At 40.8% G+C, this 20,033-nt stretch overlaps 2 protein-coding genes across 2 annotated transcripts in view; one reads left to right on the forward strand and one right to left on the reverse strand.

Annotated features, from left to right (window-relative positions):
- LOC117482632 (CD5 antigen-like) overlaps positions 1 to 15,553 on the forward strand; it is a 49,234-nt gene extending 33,681 nt beyond the window's left edge. Inside the window, exons 8-9 of the mRNA XM_034130788.1 lie at positions 8,173 to 8,258; positions 15,508 to 15,553. Of these exons, the coding sequence (XP_033986679.1) occupies positions 8,173 to 8,258; positions 15,508 to 15,516 (95 nt within the window). The 3' untranslated portion in view covers positions 15,517 to 15,553. The remainder of the gene's footprint in view (positions 1 to 8,172; positions 8,259 to 15,507) is intronic.
- Positions 12,150 to 17,057, reverse strand: LOC117482612 (SUN domain-containing protein 1-like). The gene is made up of 10 exons (XM_034130765.1): positions 16,950 to 17,057; positions 15,674 to 15,724; positions 15,533 to 15,583; positions 15,253 to 15,303; positions 15,036 to 15,080; positions 14,791 to 14,881; positions 13,827 to 13,954; positions 13,531 to 13,704; positions 12,598 to 12,687; positions 12,150 to 12,250 (listed from the first exon to the last, which is right to left on the reverse strand). The coding sequence occupies exons 6-10, from the start codon at positions 14,816 to 14,818 to the stop codon at positions 12,209 to 12,211; spliced, it is 462 nt and encodes a 153-aa protein (XP_033986656.1). The 5' UTR covers positions 14,819 to 14,881; positions 15,036 to 15,080; positions 15,253 to 15,303; positions 15,533 to 15,583; positions 15,674 to 15,724; positions 16,950 to 17,057; the 3' UTR covers positions 12,150 to 12,208.
- Between the last annotated feature and the right edge of the window lie 2,976 nt (positions 17,058 to 20,033).

Genomic DNA, 20,033 nt, shown 5'->3' on the forward strand with positions numbered 1-20,033 from the left:
AATATTTGATATTAATGGTTAACTGTCACGTCTGATTTAAGCAATTCAAGTATGTGACTTGTTTCTGTTCAGAGCCTGGAGTTCAGCTGGTGGGAGGAGAGAGTCGCTGTGCAGGAGAACTGGAGGTGAAACATGAGGGAGAATGGAGACCAGTGTGGAGCCATCTCTGGACCCTGAAGGCAGCAGGTGTTGCCTGCAGAGAGCTGGACTGTGGCTCTGCTGTTTCTGTGGGAAAGAGAAAGGAGTCCTCATACAGACCTGTGTGGGGGATCAGTCCTGACTGTGCTCAGTCTGGATCTGCTCTGAGGGAGTGTGCAGTATCAGTTTCCTCTTCCTCCACCATGAATCTCACCTGCTCAGGTAAGCCCACCAATGACATCATCTCTCACATCTTCTAAAGGGTGCAGTAGTTCCCAGTGAATATGGAAACACTGCTTGTCTCCAAACGGCCCTCCCTGATGTGTGTATATGAAACATGTGTGCTGCTCCAGGAGTCCCCGGGGCCAACCAGTCTGAAAGGACTCCTTCTTCAGCTCCACCTCTCTCTGAGCCTCTGGGTTCCACCAGCAGGTTCTTTGGGTTCCACCATAACAGCACCAAGACCTCCTGAACACAGCTCTGATCAGCTCAGCCGGGCTCTTCAGTATCTCCACACCACATGGAGTCCTTCACCCTGGGGGGCTCCTCACATGGAGACAGTCCAGACCCTATCACTTTCACTTTTTAGAAATCATTTTCTTAACAGAGTCTCTGGTTTTCAGAAATTCTCAGAAAAACCACAAAACAAACTAGTCTTTGTGTGGAGAGCTGAGAAGTTTGAGTTCCTGAGTAGAAGGACTAGAAGAGAGGAATCTGCAGATGATGTTTTATTGTTTGAAAACCCGGTAAAAGGGTTAACAGAGGGGGCTGCGCAAGATGGCGGCATGACAAGTCGCAATTTAGGTTAGCTGAACATGTAGACATTATTGAAAAAAACCTCTTTCAATGAGCCTTAGTTCCCAAAATATGGTCATTTAAATACTCCGACAAACAAATAGACCTTTCCTGTGTCTTATAAAAACCCTATTACACTTCTGGATCAAGCTCACTGCAGGTGCAAGAGATGGAGACATCAAGGGAAGAGGAACTCCGGCGTCTTGAAGATATGGAGGTTGTTAACATTGGGTTTGCAGTGGGGTGTGGACTCTGATAATTTCCAGTTTAACATCCATCTCAACCAGAAGCCACATACACGAAGAGGAATACTTTCAGTTGTAAGTTCAATCTTTGATCCACTCGGCTTTCTGGCTCCTCTGATTCTCCCAGCCAAGCAGTTGCTACAAGAGCTCTGCCAGAGAGGTTTCGGGTGGGACGAACCTTTGCCCCAGATTATATCAGATAAATGGATCGAATGGATAGCAAGTCTGGAGAGGATAAAACACTTCCAAGTGCCTCGCTGTCTGAAGCCAAAGAGCTATGGAACACTAAAGTGTGCACAGCTGCATCACTTCTCAGACGCCAGTGAGAATGGCTATGGCTCAGTCAGCTACATTAGGCAGGTTAACATGCAGGATGTTGTTCATGTTGCCTTTGTCCTAGGAAAGTCCAGAGTCCTTCCTTTAAAGCACATCACAGTACCGCGACTGGAGTTGGCAGCTGCAACACTGTTGGTGAAGGTGGACAAAATGCTGAGGAAAGAACTACACATGGACTTAAACCCCTCAGTCTTCTGGACGGATAGCCAAACAGTACTCAAGTACATTGGTAATGACTACACTAGGTTTAAGACCTATGTTGCCAACAGAGTGTCACTGATACGTGACAATAGTGAACGGTCTCAATGGAGATATGTAAGCAGCAAGGAAAATCCTGCTGATGACGCCTCGAGAGGAATGAGTGCAGTCAAATTCATGCAGCAAAAAAGGTGGATACATGCCCCAGAGTTCCTATGGAAGCCAAAGGAAAGTTGGCCTGTGGAAAAATCATTGACCTCCGAGCCAGTGTTGCAAAATGACCCAGAGGTCAGGAAAAACGCTGCTGTATTCACAACAGTGGCAACCATTGAAACTCCCACAGACCGTCTTATGTCATACTTCTCTGATTGGAAGAAGCTACTTAAAGCAGTGGCATGGTATCTCAAGGTGAACAATGCTCTGATGTTGACCGTCAAAAAGCATAAAGAGCTTTCCTCAGGTCCCATCACCACCCGCTGGAGCAGCCAAAAGGTGAGCACTGAGCTAAGCGCTTTCAGGACCACACTTGGTGGACAGCTCCTCACAGTGGAAGACCTCTCACAGGCAGAGAGGTCAGTCATCACCTATGTTCAAAAGCAATCCTTCCCAGTGGAAATGGCAGCGCTGGAAACCGCTCCATTTAGAGTGCAGAAGAGCAGTAAGATCTGTAGGCTCGATCCTATACTGGATGAAGGCATCATGAGAGTAGGCGGCCGCCTACACAGATCTGCAATGCCTGATGAGACCAAGCACCCTTATATTCTGTCCAAAGATGCTCACACTTCAGATCTCCTACTACGACACATCCACGAACACTCTGGACACAGCGGGAGAAACTACATGCTTTCAGAGCTCCGTAAAAAGTACTGGGTTTTAAAGGGAAACTCGGCAGCAAGGAAAATAGTCTCAAAGTGTGTTGTGTGTCACCTGGCAAGACAGGTGAGCAGAAAATGGCCGATTTGCCACAAGAAAGAATCCTACCTGACCTCCCTCCTTTCACCAACGTTGGATTGGAATATTTTGGACCGCTTAAAGTGAAGCGAGGAAGGAGTATAGTTAAACCGTATGGAGCCCTGTTTACCTGCATGAGTAGCAGAGCTGTACATCTGGAGGTGGCTTACTCTTACACTATGTGTTTTTATGTGATTGTAGTATTTATTACATGTACAGCACTTTGGCCCGACCAAAAATCGCTTTTAAATGTGCTTTATAAATAAACCTTGATTTGATTTGATTTACTCGTTAGACACAGACTCATGTATTCATGCTCTGAGAAGATTTGTTTGCAGGAGAGGTCAGGTTAAGCATTTCAGATCGGACAACGGTACAAACCTGGTGGGTGCCCAAACTGAGCTCAAAAAGGCCATGAGTTCACTAAACGAAGGGAGAATCCAAGGCGCTTTGCACCCTGAAGGAATCCAGTGGAGTTTCAATCCACCAGCGGCCTCACATTATGGTGGAGTCTGGGAAAGACTCATAAGATCTGTCCCTCAGGTGCTGACCTCCACTCTCCATCAGCAAACCCTCGACGATGAAGGCCTACAAACCATCTTCTGCGAGGTAGAGTCCATCCTCAATAACCGTCCTCTCTCCACCGCGTCCTCCGATCCAGACGACCTGGAACCACTGACTCCCAATCACATCCTCCTGCTAAAAACGCAACCTATCCTACCTCCGGGAACGTTTCAGAGATCTGACCTCTATGCCAGGCGCCGCTGGAAGCAGGTCCAGTACATGGCGGATCTGTTCTGGCATAGATGGACACAAGAATACTTTCTGCTGCTCCAAGAGAGACAGAAATGGAACACAGTGAGGAAAAACATTAGCGTTGTTGGAGATGTCGTCCTGGTAGTTGACCCAACTGCTCCACGGGGGTCGTGGCCATTAGGCAGAGTACTGGAGACCAAGCCTGATGCAAGAGGTCTGACCCGTACTGTGAAGCTCCAGACAAAAACCTCCGTCATTGATAGGCCCATAGCTAAGCTGTGCCGCCTCCTGGAGAAGGAAGAATAATAGGTCTTCTTTCAACATCAATAAGGGATGCAATGTATATACTTTATTTTTCTAAATTCATTATTTGTTGGTCATTTTACGGCTCCCTTTATTTTTTGGCTTATTTGAGTCATTGATTCTGAGAGAACAATTAGGGGCCGATGTGTAGGAGCCGCATTTAAGTTTATTTTTGATTTATTTGGAACCTTTATTAATACATTTTTCTGTTTCAGTGAGAGGTGCGCTTTGCTCAGGTGAAGGGGGCGGGGCTAAAGCTTTAAGTTGGAGGTGCGGTGTGTGACGGAGGGCAGCAGGCAGCAGCAATACCGTCATTGACACGCAGACGCAGCCTTATGTTTAAGACGGATTATTAGGATCTGCTGTTTAAGTTTACGTTAAATATTGATTTCGTATTTTGTTTTGTTTTTGCTGGAAATAAACGTTGAAAGAGAAACCAACACGTCCAGTGGATCTTGTACTGCAAGTCTGACACTGCTTCCCAGCCCCAAGCTCTACATGTGGCCAAGAAAAGGAACCTTTGCAATATAGGAGTTACAAGACAAACTTTGGGATTTTGGCCACTACACACTGAATATATATTGGACGATATTTTTGACACAATAAGCCACAAATTCGTTAAAGTCATTAAATCCTTTGTATTTGGGAATAACTTTATATAAAGGTTGCAACAGCTCAGTTAAGTTGGCACATGGTACAACTCCTAGATGTTATATTGGGTGGGATAAGACAATGATGTTCACTGAGCCCGTTCATATTTCTTCTTGTTTCACAAATTATGGCCACAAATATTGCAAAAAGTCAGTTTCAAGGTATAGTTACCATGGATAGAGCATTTCAATGATCTCAACTGGCTGATGATACGGCATTATTTGTATCCAATAGACATGAGGTTATCAAAGCAGTAAAATGTATTAATGAATTTTCTGACGTGTCAGGATTAAGAATGAATTTAAACAAATCTGCTCTATCACCACTTAAAGATGTGACCTTCCAGAAATGAATGGGGTACCGGTAAAAACCAGTCACATACCTGGGTGCTGTCATAGATCAAAATGAAACATTACGCAGTAACTTACATTTTAATCCTATCATTGAACAAATAACCAAAAGGTATAATATGTGGTTGATGAGGGATCTGTCCTTGAATGGATGAGTGCTGTTATCCAAAGCTGAGGACATTTCCAGATCGGTCTATGTTTCCTTATCACAAGAAGTGCATACTATAATATACAAACAATTAGATAAGATCCTATTTAATTTCATATGGAGGAATAAATGCCATTACTTAAAGGGGACCTATCATGCAAAGTGCACTTTTGTACGTCTTTTATACATGAATATGTGTCCCCGGTGTTCCAGGGAACTCACCAAGTGTCAGAAAACACAACCCTCTCTATTTTCCTCCATACCCAAATCTCTAAAAAAGGGGCTGCAACGGATCTGATAAAAACTGATCCAGATTTGAACACTGTCCTGACGTCAGGACGGTGGCGCTACGGCTATTGGGCCAACTCCACCAATCAGGAGGAGACAGCCATGGCCATTGCCGTTCGAAAGCGCTGGAGACGCTGTAGTACATATGCCAGGCCTGTAGATGGTGCTGTTTTCACAGAATCAGCCCTTGCAAAAACAGAGCTAACATTTTTCAAATTGAGCGAAATGAGGCATGGCTAAAATGCATGATGTTTGGTATTTTGAAAAAAAAAAAGTATAAATATGCCTTATATAGGTATGGTCCTACACTATATTATTATAATATAGCATGATAGGTCCACTTTAAGGAAAGATATCCTATGCAATAGTCAAATAAATGGTGGTTTAGAGGTGCTAAGCTTTGAAACCTTAAATAATACTTTCAAAGTGAAATGGTTAACCAACTTGATTAGAGAAAAAGCCAACATTTGGAATACCTTCCCTAAAATATATATTTAATTCAACAGGTGGGGTCACATTTCTACTTACATGTGATTATAATATTGAGAAATTGCCTTTACAATTATCAAACGTTCATAAGCTAGCCCTGCTGGCCTGGAAACTCATTTACAAACACAATCTTTCACCAACCAATGATTACATTTGGAACAACAGGAATATTCAATATAAAAGAAAACCTCTATATTATGAAAGATGGGTTGAACACATAGACTGTATATATAAAGGTTGAACGTGATATTTGATTAGTTAGACAACTTGTTAATGCTGATGGGCAATTACTAAAATACAATGAATTCCTTTCTAAATGTCACCTACCGGTTACACCAACAGAATATGCAGTGGTTTCTGATGCTTTGCCAAGAAGTGTGCTGCAGCTTCTCAGATGTTCAGATACGGAGGTTTCAGTGGTTCATCTTTCTAGCAGTGTATTCCTTGGTGAAGTGGACATTACCAAGAACAAATGCTCCAACATATACATTAGGAACTGCATTCAAACTGTGCTCTGCCCAGAGGAAGATTCTTCTGGGCTTCACTTCATGGAGACATCAATAGGAAATGAATTTGGTTAATTGGAAATAAACGTTTGCTCAACAATAAAGTTCAGGAGGTTTCTTTTAAAATTGTAGACACAATATATCTAAAAAAGACACTGCAACGATTTGGACTTGATATTGAATATTCCTGTACATTTTGTAATCTACAAGAAGTAACTATTGGCCATTTATTTTATGAATGCTTGTATTGTAGAATATTGTGGTATGATGTTTTATTAGAAGAAAGACGGGACAAAAGGTTCAACTCCAGGACAGAGACATTCTGATGTGCTTCAGGGATGATAGTATGGATAAAGGTTTGGTCTTTTTGAGCAGTTAATTATATTTGTAGAGACATTTCATATCCATAAAATGAAATGGGCTGACTCCAAACCAAATTTTGTATATTTCTATCAAGAATTTAAATAATATATTAGCACTATTAAAAACATTAGGAATAAGAAGGCAATCAAAACTAACTTTCTCTTTCCTTTTTTCTTTATTTACTGTATGTAATGTCTTGTTGCTTTGTATGTCTGCCCCTGGACTTTGTCTGTTGTATGTAACATGTATGATGTTCATGTATAATATTGAATAGATGAATACACATTTTTTTGAAAAAGGGTTAACAGATGGATGCTAATTGTTAAGGTACACTCACACCGGATGCAATGTGAATCTTCGAGCGTCGCGATTACATGTAAAGTCAATGCAAAGACGCAGAACGTCGCAGTTTAGCGCCAGCGGCGCGACTGATGCTATTAACGCGACTTGCGTCATCCATGAGAGTTCAATTTTTTCATGTTCTGAGTCAAATTCGCCTGATGCTGTCTCGCGTTAGCCAATCAGCAGTAAGGATCTCAGTCTGACGTCACTGACGTTTAATAAGGAAACCAGAACATCAGCCGTTAGCTGTTAGCTGTTAGCTGTTAGCACACAGAGCTCACAGCTCACTATATCTATTCAGAAACTGGGGAAAGTTATAAATATACAAACCACAGACTGTCTGTGGCATGGAGACCACAGTCACTGCTTTATTTATGTCTGTGTGACGTTGTTGTGAGTTTGGACGGAGCAGCTACATGTTAGCTTAGCCTGATCTCCATGCAGAAAACATTTTAAAAGTGTTTCCTCAGCGTCTTGTCTGCACACTTGTCAAAGCATGAAAACATGTTTTTTTCTAACCAGCATCTGTATGTAGTTATTTGGGCATCATTTTTAAATGTGTATTACAATTAAATCACTGTAACATATGTTCATTTTGTTGTTGTTTGTATCTACCATAGTATTTACATATTTCACTTTTGTCCAAATGACTTGAAAATTCAGAACAACAAGAATCCAGCAGAACCTGGACCAGAACCTCTCCTTCAGTCGGGGTTTATGGTCCTGGTCTCATGCACAAAGGCCTCTTTGTTTCATCTTTTGTGTTTCCTCACTGTTCGGTTGGTTCTCCAGTGAAGTCTAGTCTACATTAGAGTCTGGACCTGAGTACTGACTGCTGGATGTAAGAGATACAGCAGCTTCTCCTACGGTCTGGAAACATGTCAGGCCACATATTAAAGTCTCACCAGAGGCCACATCAGAGAGAGAGGAGTCTCCATGCTGAAGTGGCTTCAGGGTTCAGGTCTCTACAGAGTGTTTGCTGACTTCAAGAGTCTTCTTCTGGAAGACTTTGTCTTTTTCTTCCCAAGTGTGTGAAGATGAAGATGACGCTTTAGCTGCCACAAAATGTCCAGTTCATAAGGATACCAGACTCCTGACAACTTATTATTCCTTCACATATTTTTCCACACCAACCGGTTGATTGTCTAATCAGTTCTAGTTTACATTGGAGTATCAACATGAGTACTATCAGTTTAATGTAACTAATACAGCTATGTATTATAAATGACTCCATGCTGCAGTGATTTCAGGGTTCAGGTCTCTACAGAGTGTTTGCTGACTCTTGATGTGATGCTGTCCATGTGTTCCATCAGATCCAGGACCTTTTATCATCCGAGCCGTCGTCCTGCCGCTGACTCTGCTGCTGGTAGTGACCGTCGGCCTTTACTTCTACTGCAAGGTACTGAAACATGTTGTTGTTCCACCACTGACTGAATGATAAGGTACTGAAACATGTTGTTGTTCCACTGACTGAATGATGAGGTACTGAAACATGTTGTTGTTCCACTGACTGAATAATAAGGTACTGAAACATGTTGTTGTTCCACTGACTGAATGATAAGGTACTGAAACATGTTGTTGTTCCACCACTGACTGAATGATGAGGGACTGAAACATGTTGTTGTTCCACTGACTGAATGATGAGGTACTGAAACATGTTGTTGTTCCACTGACTGAATGATGAGGTACTGAAATACGTTGTTGTTCCACCACTGACTGAATGATGAGGTACTGAAACATGTTGTTGTTCCACTGACTGAATGATAAGGTACTGAAACATGTTGTTGTTCCACCACTGACTGAATGATAAGGTACTGAAACATGTTGTTGTTCCACCACTGACTGAATGATAAGGTACTGAAACATGTTGTTGTTCCACCACTGACTGAATGATGAGGTACTGAAACATGTTGTTGTTCCACTGACTGAATGATAAGGTACTGAAACATGTTGTTGTTCCACTGACAGAATGATGAGGTACTGAAACGTGTTGTTGTTCCACCACTGACTGAATGATGAGGTACTGAAACATGTTGTTGTTCCACCACTGACTGAATGATGAGGTACTGAAACATGGTGTTGTTCTACCACTGACTGAATGATAAGGTACTGAAACATGTTGTTGTTCCACTGACTGAATGATGAGGTACTGAAACATGTTGTTGTTCCACTGACTGAATGATGAGGTACTGAAACATGTTGTTGTTCCACCACTGACTGAATGATGAGGTACTGAAACATGTTGTTGTTCCACCACTGACTGAATGATAAGGTACTGAAACATGTTGTTGTTCCACTGACTGAATGATGAGGGACTGAAACATGTTGTTGTTCCACTGACTGAATGATGAGGTACTGAAACATGTTGTTGTTCCACTGACTGAATGATGAGGGACTGAAACATGTTGTTGTTCCACCACTGACTGAATGATGAGGTACTGAAACTTGAAAATACCACACCATCAATATGTCTTTTCTGACTTCCTGTCAGCTCCAAGCCCATTGGTTCCTTCTGAAGACGTAGATCTTTAACGGCAACTCACACATTTGGTTGAATTTGAAAAGTCAAAGCAGTCGGTGCAGTTTGTCTGTCTCGTACGCACCAAACAGCTGCCGAGGATGAGATGCTACGAAAAGGCTGAGACGAAAACTATAGCAACAAGTTAGAGAGGAGAAATCAGAGAGAAGAGCTCGGATTTCTGATAAAAAGTCAGAATTCTAGGAAAAAGTCTGATTTATGAAAGAAAAGTCTAAATGATTAAGTCAGAATTCTAAGAAAAAGTCAAAATCATGAAAAAAGTCAGATTTCAGAACCAAAAAGTAAAAAAAAAAAAAAAAAAAAAGAGAATTCTAAGAAAGTCGGATTTCTGAAAAAAAGGAAGAAAATGTCAGATTTCTGATAAAAACTAGTTTTAAAAAGTCTGAATTCTAAGAAAAAGTCATATCTTTGGAAAAAAAGTTCAAAATTATGAAAACAATTTGTTTCCACCAAACAGCTGCCGAAGATGAGATGCAACCGCGGGCCGGCGGCTGAGATGAAAACTACAACAAGTTAGAGCGGAGAAATCAAATCAGAGAGAAGAGCTCGGATTTCTGAAAAAAAGTCAGGATTTTTGGAAAAAGTCAAAATTATGAAAAAAGTCGGAATTCTAAGAAAAAGTAAGAATTCTAAGAAAAAGACAAAATTATGAACAAAGTAAGAATTCTAGGAATCCACATCTTTCTAAGAAAGAGTCATTCTGAAAAAATAAAATATTATGAAAAAAGTCCGAATTCTAGGAAAAAGTCGGATTTCTGAAAAAAAATTCCAATTTCTGAAAAAAGTCAGATTTCTAGGAAAAAGTGAAAATGTTGAGAAAAAAATTCCGAATCCTGAAGAAAAATCTAAATTCGGAGAAAAAAAAACCTGAAATGAAAAAATATCACAGTTCTGAAAAAGTAGAGTTGCGGTTAAACTTGTGACAGAAAAATGCTTATTTTCTCCACCCGTTCACAGGGGAGATTACAATATGTTTCTAGTCTAGGGGAGGTGTGTTGCGCAGTGAATAGAGCCTTGGTGTTCGGATCAGGTTCAAACCCCACTGCAGTCAGCATGTCGTTGTGTCCCTGAGACACTTCACCCCAAAGTGCTCCTGTGGGGATTGTCCACAGTATTGAGTATGTAAGTCGCTTTGGATAAAAGCGTCTAACAAGTAACATGTCATGTAGTCAGTATTCGAGGAAAAGTCATATTTCTAAGAAAAAGTAATATCTCTAAGAAAAAGTCGTAGTTCGGAAAAAAAAGTACAAATGTCAACTTTATGAAAAAGGTCGGATTTCTAGGAAAAAGTCAACATTTTGAGAAACACATTCCGAATCCTGAAGAAAAGTCAAAATTCGGAAAAAACACCTGAAATCACAGTTCTGAAAAAGTCAAGAGTTCTGAACCGTATTCCGTACTTGCGGTGAAACTGGTCTCAGGGCACAGGGCTTCCATATTTTAAATTAAAGTTGGTTCTGAAGAGCTAACGGTAGAAAGTCTACAAGACCTTATGTAAAACTAAATGCAACAATATTTAATTAAATCATTCAGACAAACATCAGTTTTACTCAAACACTCTTTAATTTTGACATTAATCAATTCAAATACACAGTCGGCAGCAACGGCAAGAAACGTCTGAATTTACTCTTTAAGTTTGGCTTTTATTATTTCAGAAAAGTAAACACATTTACAAAAATAAACCTAGGAAAGAATCATAAATGTAATGTTTTCAGGACAGAGCACAGAGAGCCGTTCAACAGCTTTTAAATATGACTCAAACGGACATTTAAAGATGATAGGAAAGGAGCTAGGAAAGGAGCTAGGAAACTTCCTTTATAACCTCCTTTAGCTTAGGAAACACTGGACCTTCCTTAACGAAAGGAAAGGAGAACATGCTGCCCCACAATGCCTTGCAGCCGCAACATTTACCGTGACACAACATTCGGCCGTTCACGGAAACAACCGAGAAATAATATCATGAAAGTTTCGGTGCTTATTCAGCATTTTACAACTTATGTGGTAAACTCAGTAATACCTTTACCATCAATGTTTACGTGTCTGAAGCTAATATTTAGCATAGTCTTATTTATTATAGGGTCTTATTGAGCATAGGGTCTTATTGATAGGGTCTTATTGATAGGGTCTTATTGATCGGGTCTTATTTAGCATAGGGTCTTATTGATAGGGTCTTATTGATCGGGTCTTATTGATAGGGTCTTATTGAGCATAGGGTCTTATTGAGCATAGGGTCTTATTTAGCATAGGGTCTTATTTAGCATAGGGTCTTATTGAGCATCGGGTCTTATTGAGCATAGGGTCTTATTTAGCATAGGGTCTTATTGAGCATAGGGTCTTATTGAGCATAGGGTCTTATTGAGCATAGGGTCTTATTGATAGGGTCTTATTGAGCATAGGGTCTTATTTAGCATAGGGTCTTATTTAGCATAGGGTCTTATTTAGCATAGGGTCTTATTGAGCATAGGGTCTTATTTAGCATAGGGTCTTATTGAGCATAGGGTCTTATTGATAGGGTCTTATTGAGAATAGGGTCTTATTTAGCATAGGGTCTTATTGATAGGGTCTTATTGAGCATAGGGTCTTATTTAGCATAGGGTCTTATTTAGCATAGGGTCTTATTGATAGGGTCTTATTGAGAATAGGGTCTTATTTAGCATAGGGTCTTATTGAGCATAGGGTCTTATTGAGCATAGGGTCTTATTGATAGGGTCTTATTGAGCATAGGGTCTTATTGAGCATAGGGTCTTATTGATAGGGTCTTATTGAGCATAGGGTCTTATTGAGCATAGGGTCTTATTTAGCATAGGGTCTTATTTAGCATAGGGTCTTGTAACATAGACAACACTGGAGATCTGAGAGGAGGAGGAGGAGGAGGAGGAGGAGGAGGAGGAGGAGGAGGAGGAGGGAGAGGAGGAGGAGGAGGAGGAGGAGGAGGAGGGAGAGGAGGAGGGAGAGGAGGAGGAGGGGAATAAGGGAAATGTAAGAGATAAATAAAACGACATTACATTTTTCTTTCTGATTTGTTATTCTATAGATATTCATCTTTTTTCTGTATTCACTGTTAATGCTTTTAGTTTATTTTGAACTCAATGTCTTGTAAACAGGCTGCAATTACAGATCAATAGTGAATCTAATCTAATGACTAGCCTGTTCACAATGCAAGTCATTTTAACATCGATATTCCTCAGTCTGAACTCACGGGCAGTTTGAACGTCTGCGTAGATTCTCCGTTCTCATCGTAGGTGAAGGTCCCGAGCAGAGAGCCTTCCTCTGACTCCTCCCTCATGCCCTGGGAGACACAGATCAAATACAGAGGGTGACAAACTGATGTAAAGGTCTCTGTAGCTAGTGTACCAAAACAAACCAAAAAGCCTGATAAACAGTGCGTGGACATGGATTAAGTGACAGCTGTTTTTTGGCTGATATTTGCGGAGGAAATTATTCATGTTATATTTAATAAAGTAATAAAGAAAGTCAATATACAAGTGAAATCGAATGTAGGAACAGAGCAAATTCAACCTCAGAGGATAAAGAAGTTCTGCACCCAGAACACAGCTTACAGTCACCAGTGGCGAGCCCTCAGAGTGGCCCTAGAGGGCCCTGAGAGAGGGCCACTCTGAGGGCCTAAGATATTCTACAAAATAATAATATTAAAAACAATTTTTAATATATTCTTTTTGTTATATTTTTCATTAGTTTTACCAAAATAACTTGATTTAATTGTATTTAAAATAACATTTCCAAAGAAATAAATCCTTCGAATCTGCCTATTCAGTTTCAGTTTGAATGTGAAGGGTTAAATGAAAGAAGCGCGTCTCTGCGAGTTACTGTGAAGACAGGAGCTGATTGGTCCTGCTGTGAATTCACAGAGGGCCCGCTATAGTAACTCAACGAGAGAGTAATGTCAAATGACAGTACAATTGACCAATCATATCTTCCCTCTAAATGGGTGGGTTTTATTATCGCGGGCTTCATGACGAGTTCCGCTGCTGATATGTAAATCCTTAACATATGTCTCTGTTAAACACATACAAGACTAAACATACAATTTAACAGTGTAAAAAAAAAAGACAATAAGAGTATATGTTTGAAATGATTATTTGACACGACAATATTCTCTGGGGTGACTCACGTAGACCTGGAGGTCTCGGGGGGCGGAGTCGATGCGTCCGGTGGGAGAGTTGTATCGGGGGATGTGGTCGAGGGTCACGTGACTCACGGTGATGGGGTGAGAGAGGGAGATCAGGAGCGTGCCCTGCGCACCGTGAAACGGCCAACATTGACCCGCCAACAGCACCGGGGAACCCTGGGAGAAACGAGGAGAGGAGGGTTTTATCTTACTGAGAAGAAAGGTTAGTGGAGGTCAATGTGAGAAAGGTTAGAGGAGGTCAATGTGAGAAAGTATTAGAGGAGGTAAATGTGAGATACCTGGATGACGATGCTTGGGCTCTCTGATGGATACCAGCGAGGGAAACCAAACCGACGGAAACCAAACAGAGGGAAACCGGCTGAGCTGTAATACGTCTCAGAACACCTGGTGCTGATCACACGTGCTCCTACACACACACACACACACACACACACACACACACACACACACACACACACACACACACACACACACACACACACACACACACACACACACACACACACACACACACACACACACACACACACACACACACACACACACACACACACACACACACACACACACACACACACACACACACACAGATTTGTTAGCTGTGATTGTTGCCTGAATTGTAAGAAGCTCTCAGAGATAATTAAAGTGGACCTATCATGCTATATTTGAATAATATATTGTAGGGCCATACCTATATAAGGCATATTTATACGTTTTCTTTTTCAAAATACCAAACAGATCATGCATTTTAGCCATGCCTCATTTCGCTCTATTTTGCTCTCCTCCAGCCTGTCTTTGCATTCGCTGCAGCTGACCACGCCCCCCTGCAAAGGAGGGGGCCGAGTTACGAGCGTCATGTTACCATGCTGTTACCATGCTGTTAACATGCTGTTACCATGCTGTTACCATGCTGTTACCATGCTGTTACCATGCTGTTACCATGCCACGGCAACCTCTCATTCCCCTGATAGGTGGAGAGTTGGCCATATAGGCGGAGCTCCTCGTCACTGATGTCAGACTATTTTCAAATCTGGATCAGTTTTTATCAGATCCGTTGCAGCCCCGTTTTTAGAGATTTTGGGTATGGAGGAAAAGAGAGAGGGTTGTGTTTTCTGACACTTGGTGAGTTCCCTGGAACACCGGGGACACATATTCATGTATACAAGACGTACAAAGGTGCATTTTGCATGATAGGTCCCCTTTAAGTTTTATAATAAAACAAAGTTGTCTGATGTCTCTGACCATGAGTCTCCAGAGCGAAGTCGGCCATTTTGTCTGCGTCGGGTCGTCCACAGTCTGAGCAGCTTCCTGTGAGGCGGAGCGACGCCTGGTCCTGAGTCACAGTAAATACCGTTAATATGTGCAGACAAAGGCAGAGCATTTACTTGGAAATAATGGCTTCTTTTCCTTGTTTTCGTCTTTTCTTTGTATACATTTCTTGAATATAAACACTAGATAGTTTTGAAAATGCCTCTTCCTCCTCCCACCTTGATGCGGCCGCTGAGCCACTTCTCCAGGGCCTGCACCTACACCTACACACACACACACACACACACACACACAAAGTGGCTTAGATAGAAAGCGAGGAAGGAAGCCACACACTTAATAATGTTGAGATACAAAAAGACTCCCATGTTCGTGTAAACAACCCCAAAATAAGTAGTTCATGATGTTTTAATCATTTCCAGAGGGTCTGTGATTTACCAGGAGACGTTGCATCTTCGCCTCGACAGCAGCCGACACTACAGCTGGATCCTAGAGGAGGAAAAGACCAATATATATGCTCCTTTAAAATGTATTACAGCAACTTAACTCACTTTATAAAGCTGGTACTTACTTATTTCTACTGTAGATGCGTACTTATATTATTTAATCTTGCTTCTTTTTGTTTAAAATGTTAGTCAACTTGTTGTTTACTCTGTCTTTTATCTGCACTGTGTCTTTGCCGTGTCTAAATAGGAGGAATAAAGTATTTCTGACTCACCAGAAGACGTTGAATCTTTTCTTCCACGGCAGCCGAGACCACAGATGGATCCTAGAGAATAAAAGCACATCAAGGCAATATTCTTCACATACATATGTTTTTCTTATTCATTGTAATGGTCAGAATGTGTGTTTTTTATACCAGAAGATGCTGTATCCTCTCCTCCACAGCCGCGGACACGAGGGCTGGATCCTAAAGGAATACAAAAAAAAATGCTTTAAATGAAACTGTCGAAGAAACCGAGCGCTTCTTACCCATAAACGTTACTAAAGCTTTGGTTAAAAGTTACATTAAGTGCATTTAATCATGAATATCAAACCTCAGAGCAAGAATCAAACGTTAGCTTCAAGTTAGCCACACCTTTCAAAATGCTACATACAGCAACCCGCAAATAAATACATGTTTGTCATCAGGAAATAGATCAAAGCAACATTTGGGTTATTTAGTTTGAACACTGGCTTCTTGTCATCGGTTAAGTTTTCAGCTTGATCTTCCACTCAAATACACACACACACACACACACACACACACACACACACACACACACACACACACACACACACACACACACACACACACACACACACACACACACACACACACACACACACACACACACACACACACACACACACACAATATTGTTACGCAATAATTTTTTTTTAAATATCATGGTCTATTTTTTACTTCTCTACTATGACAGCTGGGTACAGTCACTCACCTGAGGGTATTCACCTGTTTTTAACATATATAGATATTTAAATGATTGTATTTGATTTGTTTTTAATCTCTACCCTGTATAGCCATTTATTGCGTTCATGACGTAGCGCTTCATGCTACGCATTTTACCCTAACCCGGACAGCGCAAAATGCGTACATGAAGCGCTACGTCATGAACGCAATAAATCATACCCTCGTGGGGGCGCGCTCATGTGATTGGCTTAGAATGGAGGAGACATCTGATTGGCTATAGATAGAAAAAATTACAAGTACGAATCGGGTTACCGTCAGGGGAGTCTCAAAAAACCCACACACGAATGCACAGCGATCCATGCACAGAGAGCGGGTTGTGTTTGCCGGTGCAGCGGTTTTAAACGGAAAACAAATGTGTGTATCAAAAATACATATGTAAAACTTTTTTCTGTATTTAGATTTTATTTACATGAATATGAAACGGAACACATTTGTGTGAGCATTGAAAAACACAAGTGTGGAACCGGAAATACAAGTGTGAATCCTTCTGTGTGCATGTGTGAATTATGAGACTGTTCTGAGCCCATAGTCCTGTTTCCAATTGCTTCAGAAGTTTCCCCCACAATAACAATTGTTAATATTTAGTTTGTATAGTGTTCCCTACACGCACATGCCATTCACATAGGCATTTAACAAATAATCATAGAAGAAAAAAAGTTCTCACCCATCAGACTGTAGAAGGCGCCTCTGATCTTTCCCCAGTATCCAGCACTGGGACCCTTACTGGTGTTCCTGGTGTTACTGGGGGTCTTCCAGAGGAGAAAGAACAGACCTGCACAATGTTGCTATTATTTGATATATATGCTTTATAGAGGTGCCTTTTTTTATTTATGATAACCTGATATAGGATGGTTTGATTGTTATGCAATTAAAAATACAAATATAAAAATAGTTTCAGAAGTTCATATTGTCCAATAGAGAGCACATGGTAAACACCAACTGAATGTAATCTGGTAACAAAAGATGTTCAGGTATATATCAGTATAGTGTCTCTACTTTAAAGAGTCCTCTCCTGCTGATGTTCAGGTGTATATCATTTATTACATGGTTTAGTTGAATACTCGATTCTGATTGGTCAATTCAGAACACGTGACACGTTGTTAATCCAGAACAGACAGACCGCTGTCAAGGATTTATTGACCGTTGTTAAGGACGCTCACATCTGCACAAACAAGTCCGTTCGATTTAACTGTATACAGTTTGGCCGAAAAGCAAACTGTATACAGTTTGCTTTTCTAACTGACAAGACAAGAGCGACAAGAAAACAGCGGAGAAGTAACGGGGCAGAAACCCTCCTTTTTACGCAGCGGTCCAGACATAGACATCAAACGGCGACACATATTCAGTGTGCAGTTCCTTTGGCATTAGGGCAGGGATATCTAGATACTTTCCAAGGTTTGACATAATGAATTGTGCTACTTTTAAAGCAAGCAACAATGTTTTCAAATCTAATCAAAAAGCTCCGCCTTCCTGCCGTTGCTACGTTTTTCAAACGGTAACAACGGACTATTTTCCTTAGCGGATGCATGTCAATTTAAATCAATACAACTATTTTTTAAATCAATTAAATCATTTTCTAAATCCATAAAAGCATTTCAATTAATATTGGGAGTCATATCATTACTTTGTTGAGAATGTGGCCATGTAATAAGCGGGATAATGTGCACATTATCCCTTACTAAATACATGTAGTGGAGGAAAAGTACACCATTTACCTCTGAACTGTAGTGGACGAGAGAGGTACACAGTAACACAAAAACTGAAATGCTCAAGTAAAGTACAAGTACCTCAAAATTGTACTTCAGTACATGTTTACTTAGTTACTTTACACATCTGGCTAATTGTGAATGTGGCTAACTTTATTAGCTTAGCATACTTAGCTACAGAAACCGTTAAAACCTGGGTAAAACAGAGTCCATTCTCTTCGGTTCGAAACATAATCTCAGCAAATCCGACGACTTCTCAGTTGCAGTGGGTGACATTATTGTCACAAGTAAGAAGGAAATTACATACCTAGGATCTATTCTTGAGGCAAACCTCTCCTGTGACAAAATGGCATCCAATGTAATAAAAAAAGTCAATCAAAGAACTAGATTCCTATACCGGATCTCCTCTCTGGTAAACAAAAACACCCTGAAAACTCTGGCAGGAGCACTCATTCAAGGGTACTATGACTATGCTTGCACGTCATGGTACCATAGCACCTCCAAGGCGCTAAAAATAAAACTTCAAACATCGCAAAATAAACTGGTCAGACTACTGCTTGACCTTTCATCTAGAACCCACCTCACCTCTGCCCACTTTGACAACCTAGGATGGCTTAGAGTAGACGACAGAGTACAGCTACTTGCAATGGGCCTGGTCTACAAGATCCACTACACCTCTATGGTACCCATGTACATGTCAAAATTCTTCCCAAAGGTCAAGGAATACCATGATCATAACACCAGAGGGAGCTCCACAAATCATGTAAAACCCAGATTTGGCACAAAAAAAGGGGAATACACGTTTCGCAATTATGCCACATCAAGGTGGAACGCTCTTCCCACAACTGTAAAGGAAAGTAAAACTATACTTACCTTCAAAACCTCTCTTAAAGAGCACCTTCGGGGGAAAGCATTGCAAAACTGGCCCCGGTAATGGTACAAATCTCAACCTGTCGTACAATGGACAGCTTCCCCCCCCCATCTATGTATATACTCGCATTTTAGACTCTGTTACTAACTGTATATCTGTAGACTTGGTATGTCTTAAATGTCCGGTTAGGATGTATTAGAACGAAATCTAAAATGAAAATTGTAAATAAGCCATCTGTATGTAAAAAACCACCTGTATGTAAATTGTAAATAAGCCATCTGTATGTCAAATATGTCTTATATGTCTTAAATGATATGATGAATTGGAAATGGGGGACCCTGATGTAAACAAGACGAAAGTCTTTCTCTGGTCTGCATCCCCTTAACAATTGTATGTTTTGAGCTGTACTGTACTGTACCCAATATACAAGCTGTTAATAAACTTTTCAATCAATCAATTCAATCAATCAATATCCATCACAACAGCAGGTTGTTAACTGACAAAAGCATCACGTAAAACCCACATTAAAACTAGATATTTACACGTAAAAAGCACAGTGAACACGTGTAAACATTAGACCTATGATAAACTACTGTGTAATCTACTTACCTCTGTGTTCTAAAAAAAAGTCAGTTTAAAAGCAGCTTAATTCTTCAAAGGGAAACAGACGGAGCTCACTGACAGCTAGTGGTGGTTCATCTAATGCTGTTTCAGGAGCTGCTGTTCAGACTGCGGACACACAGTGGAGCCAGCGGACTGCAGTAAGTCCTCTAAATACCTGTTATCAACACTGAAGACAAGCTCTTAGGCTACACTACCGACAGAGAATCAGTTATTTAGAAGCAAACTAAACCAGAATACCTTTATAAGATAAGATAAGAGCTACTTTATTGATCCCAATTTGGGACATTTTTGCATTGCAGCAGCATACAAAAAAGTAAAATTGAGAAGTTACCACACACACACACACACACATATACACACACACACACACACACACACACACACACACACACACACACACACACAACTTGAAAATACCACACCATCAATATGTCTTTTCTGACTTCCTGTCAGCTCCAAGCCCATTGGTTCCTTCTGAAGACGTAGATCTTTAACAACAACTCACACATTTGGTTGAATTTGAAAAGTCAAAGCAGTCGGTGCAGTT

This window comes from Trematomus bernacchii, unplaced genomic scaffold (assembly GCF_902827165.1).
Source record: "Trematomus bernacchii unplaced genomic scaffold, fTreBer1.1, whole genome shotgun sequence".
Lineage (NCBI taxonomy): Eukaryota > Metazoa > Chordata > Actinopteri > Perciformes > Nototheniidae > Trematomus > Trematomus bernacchii.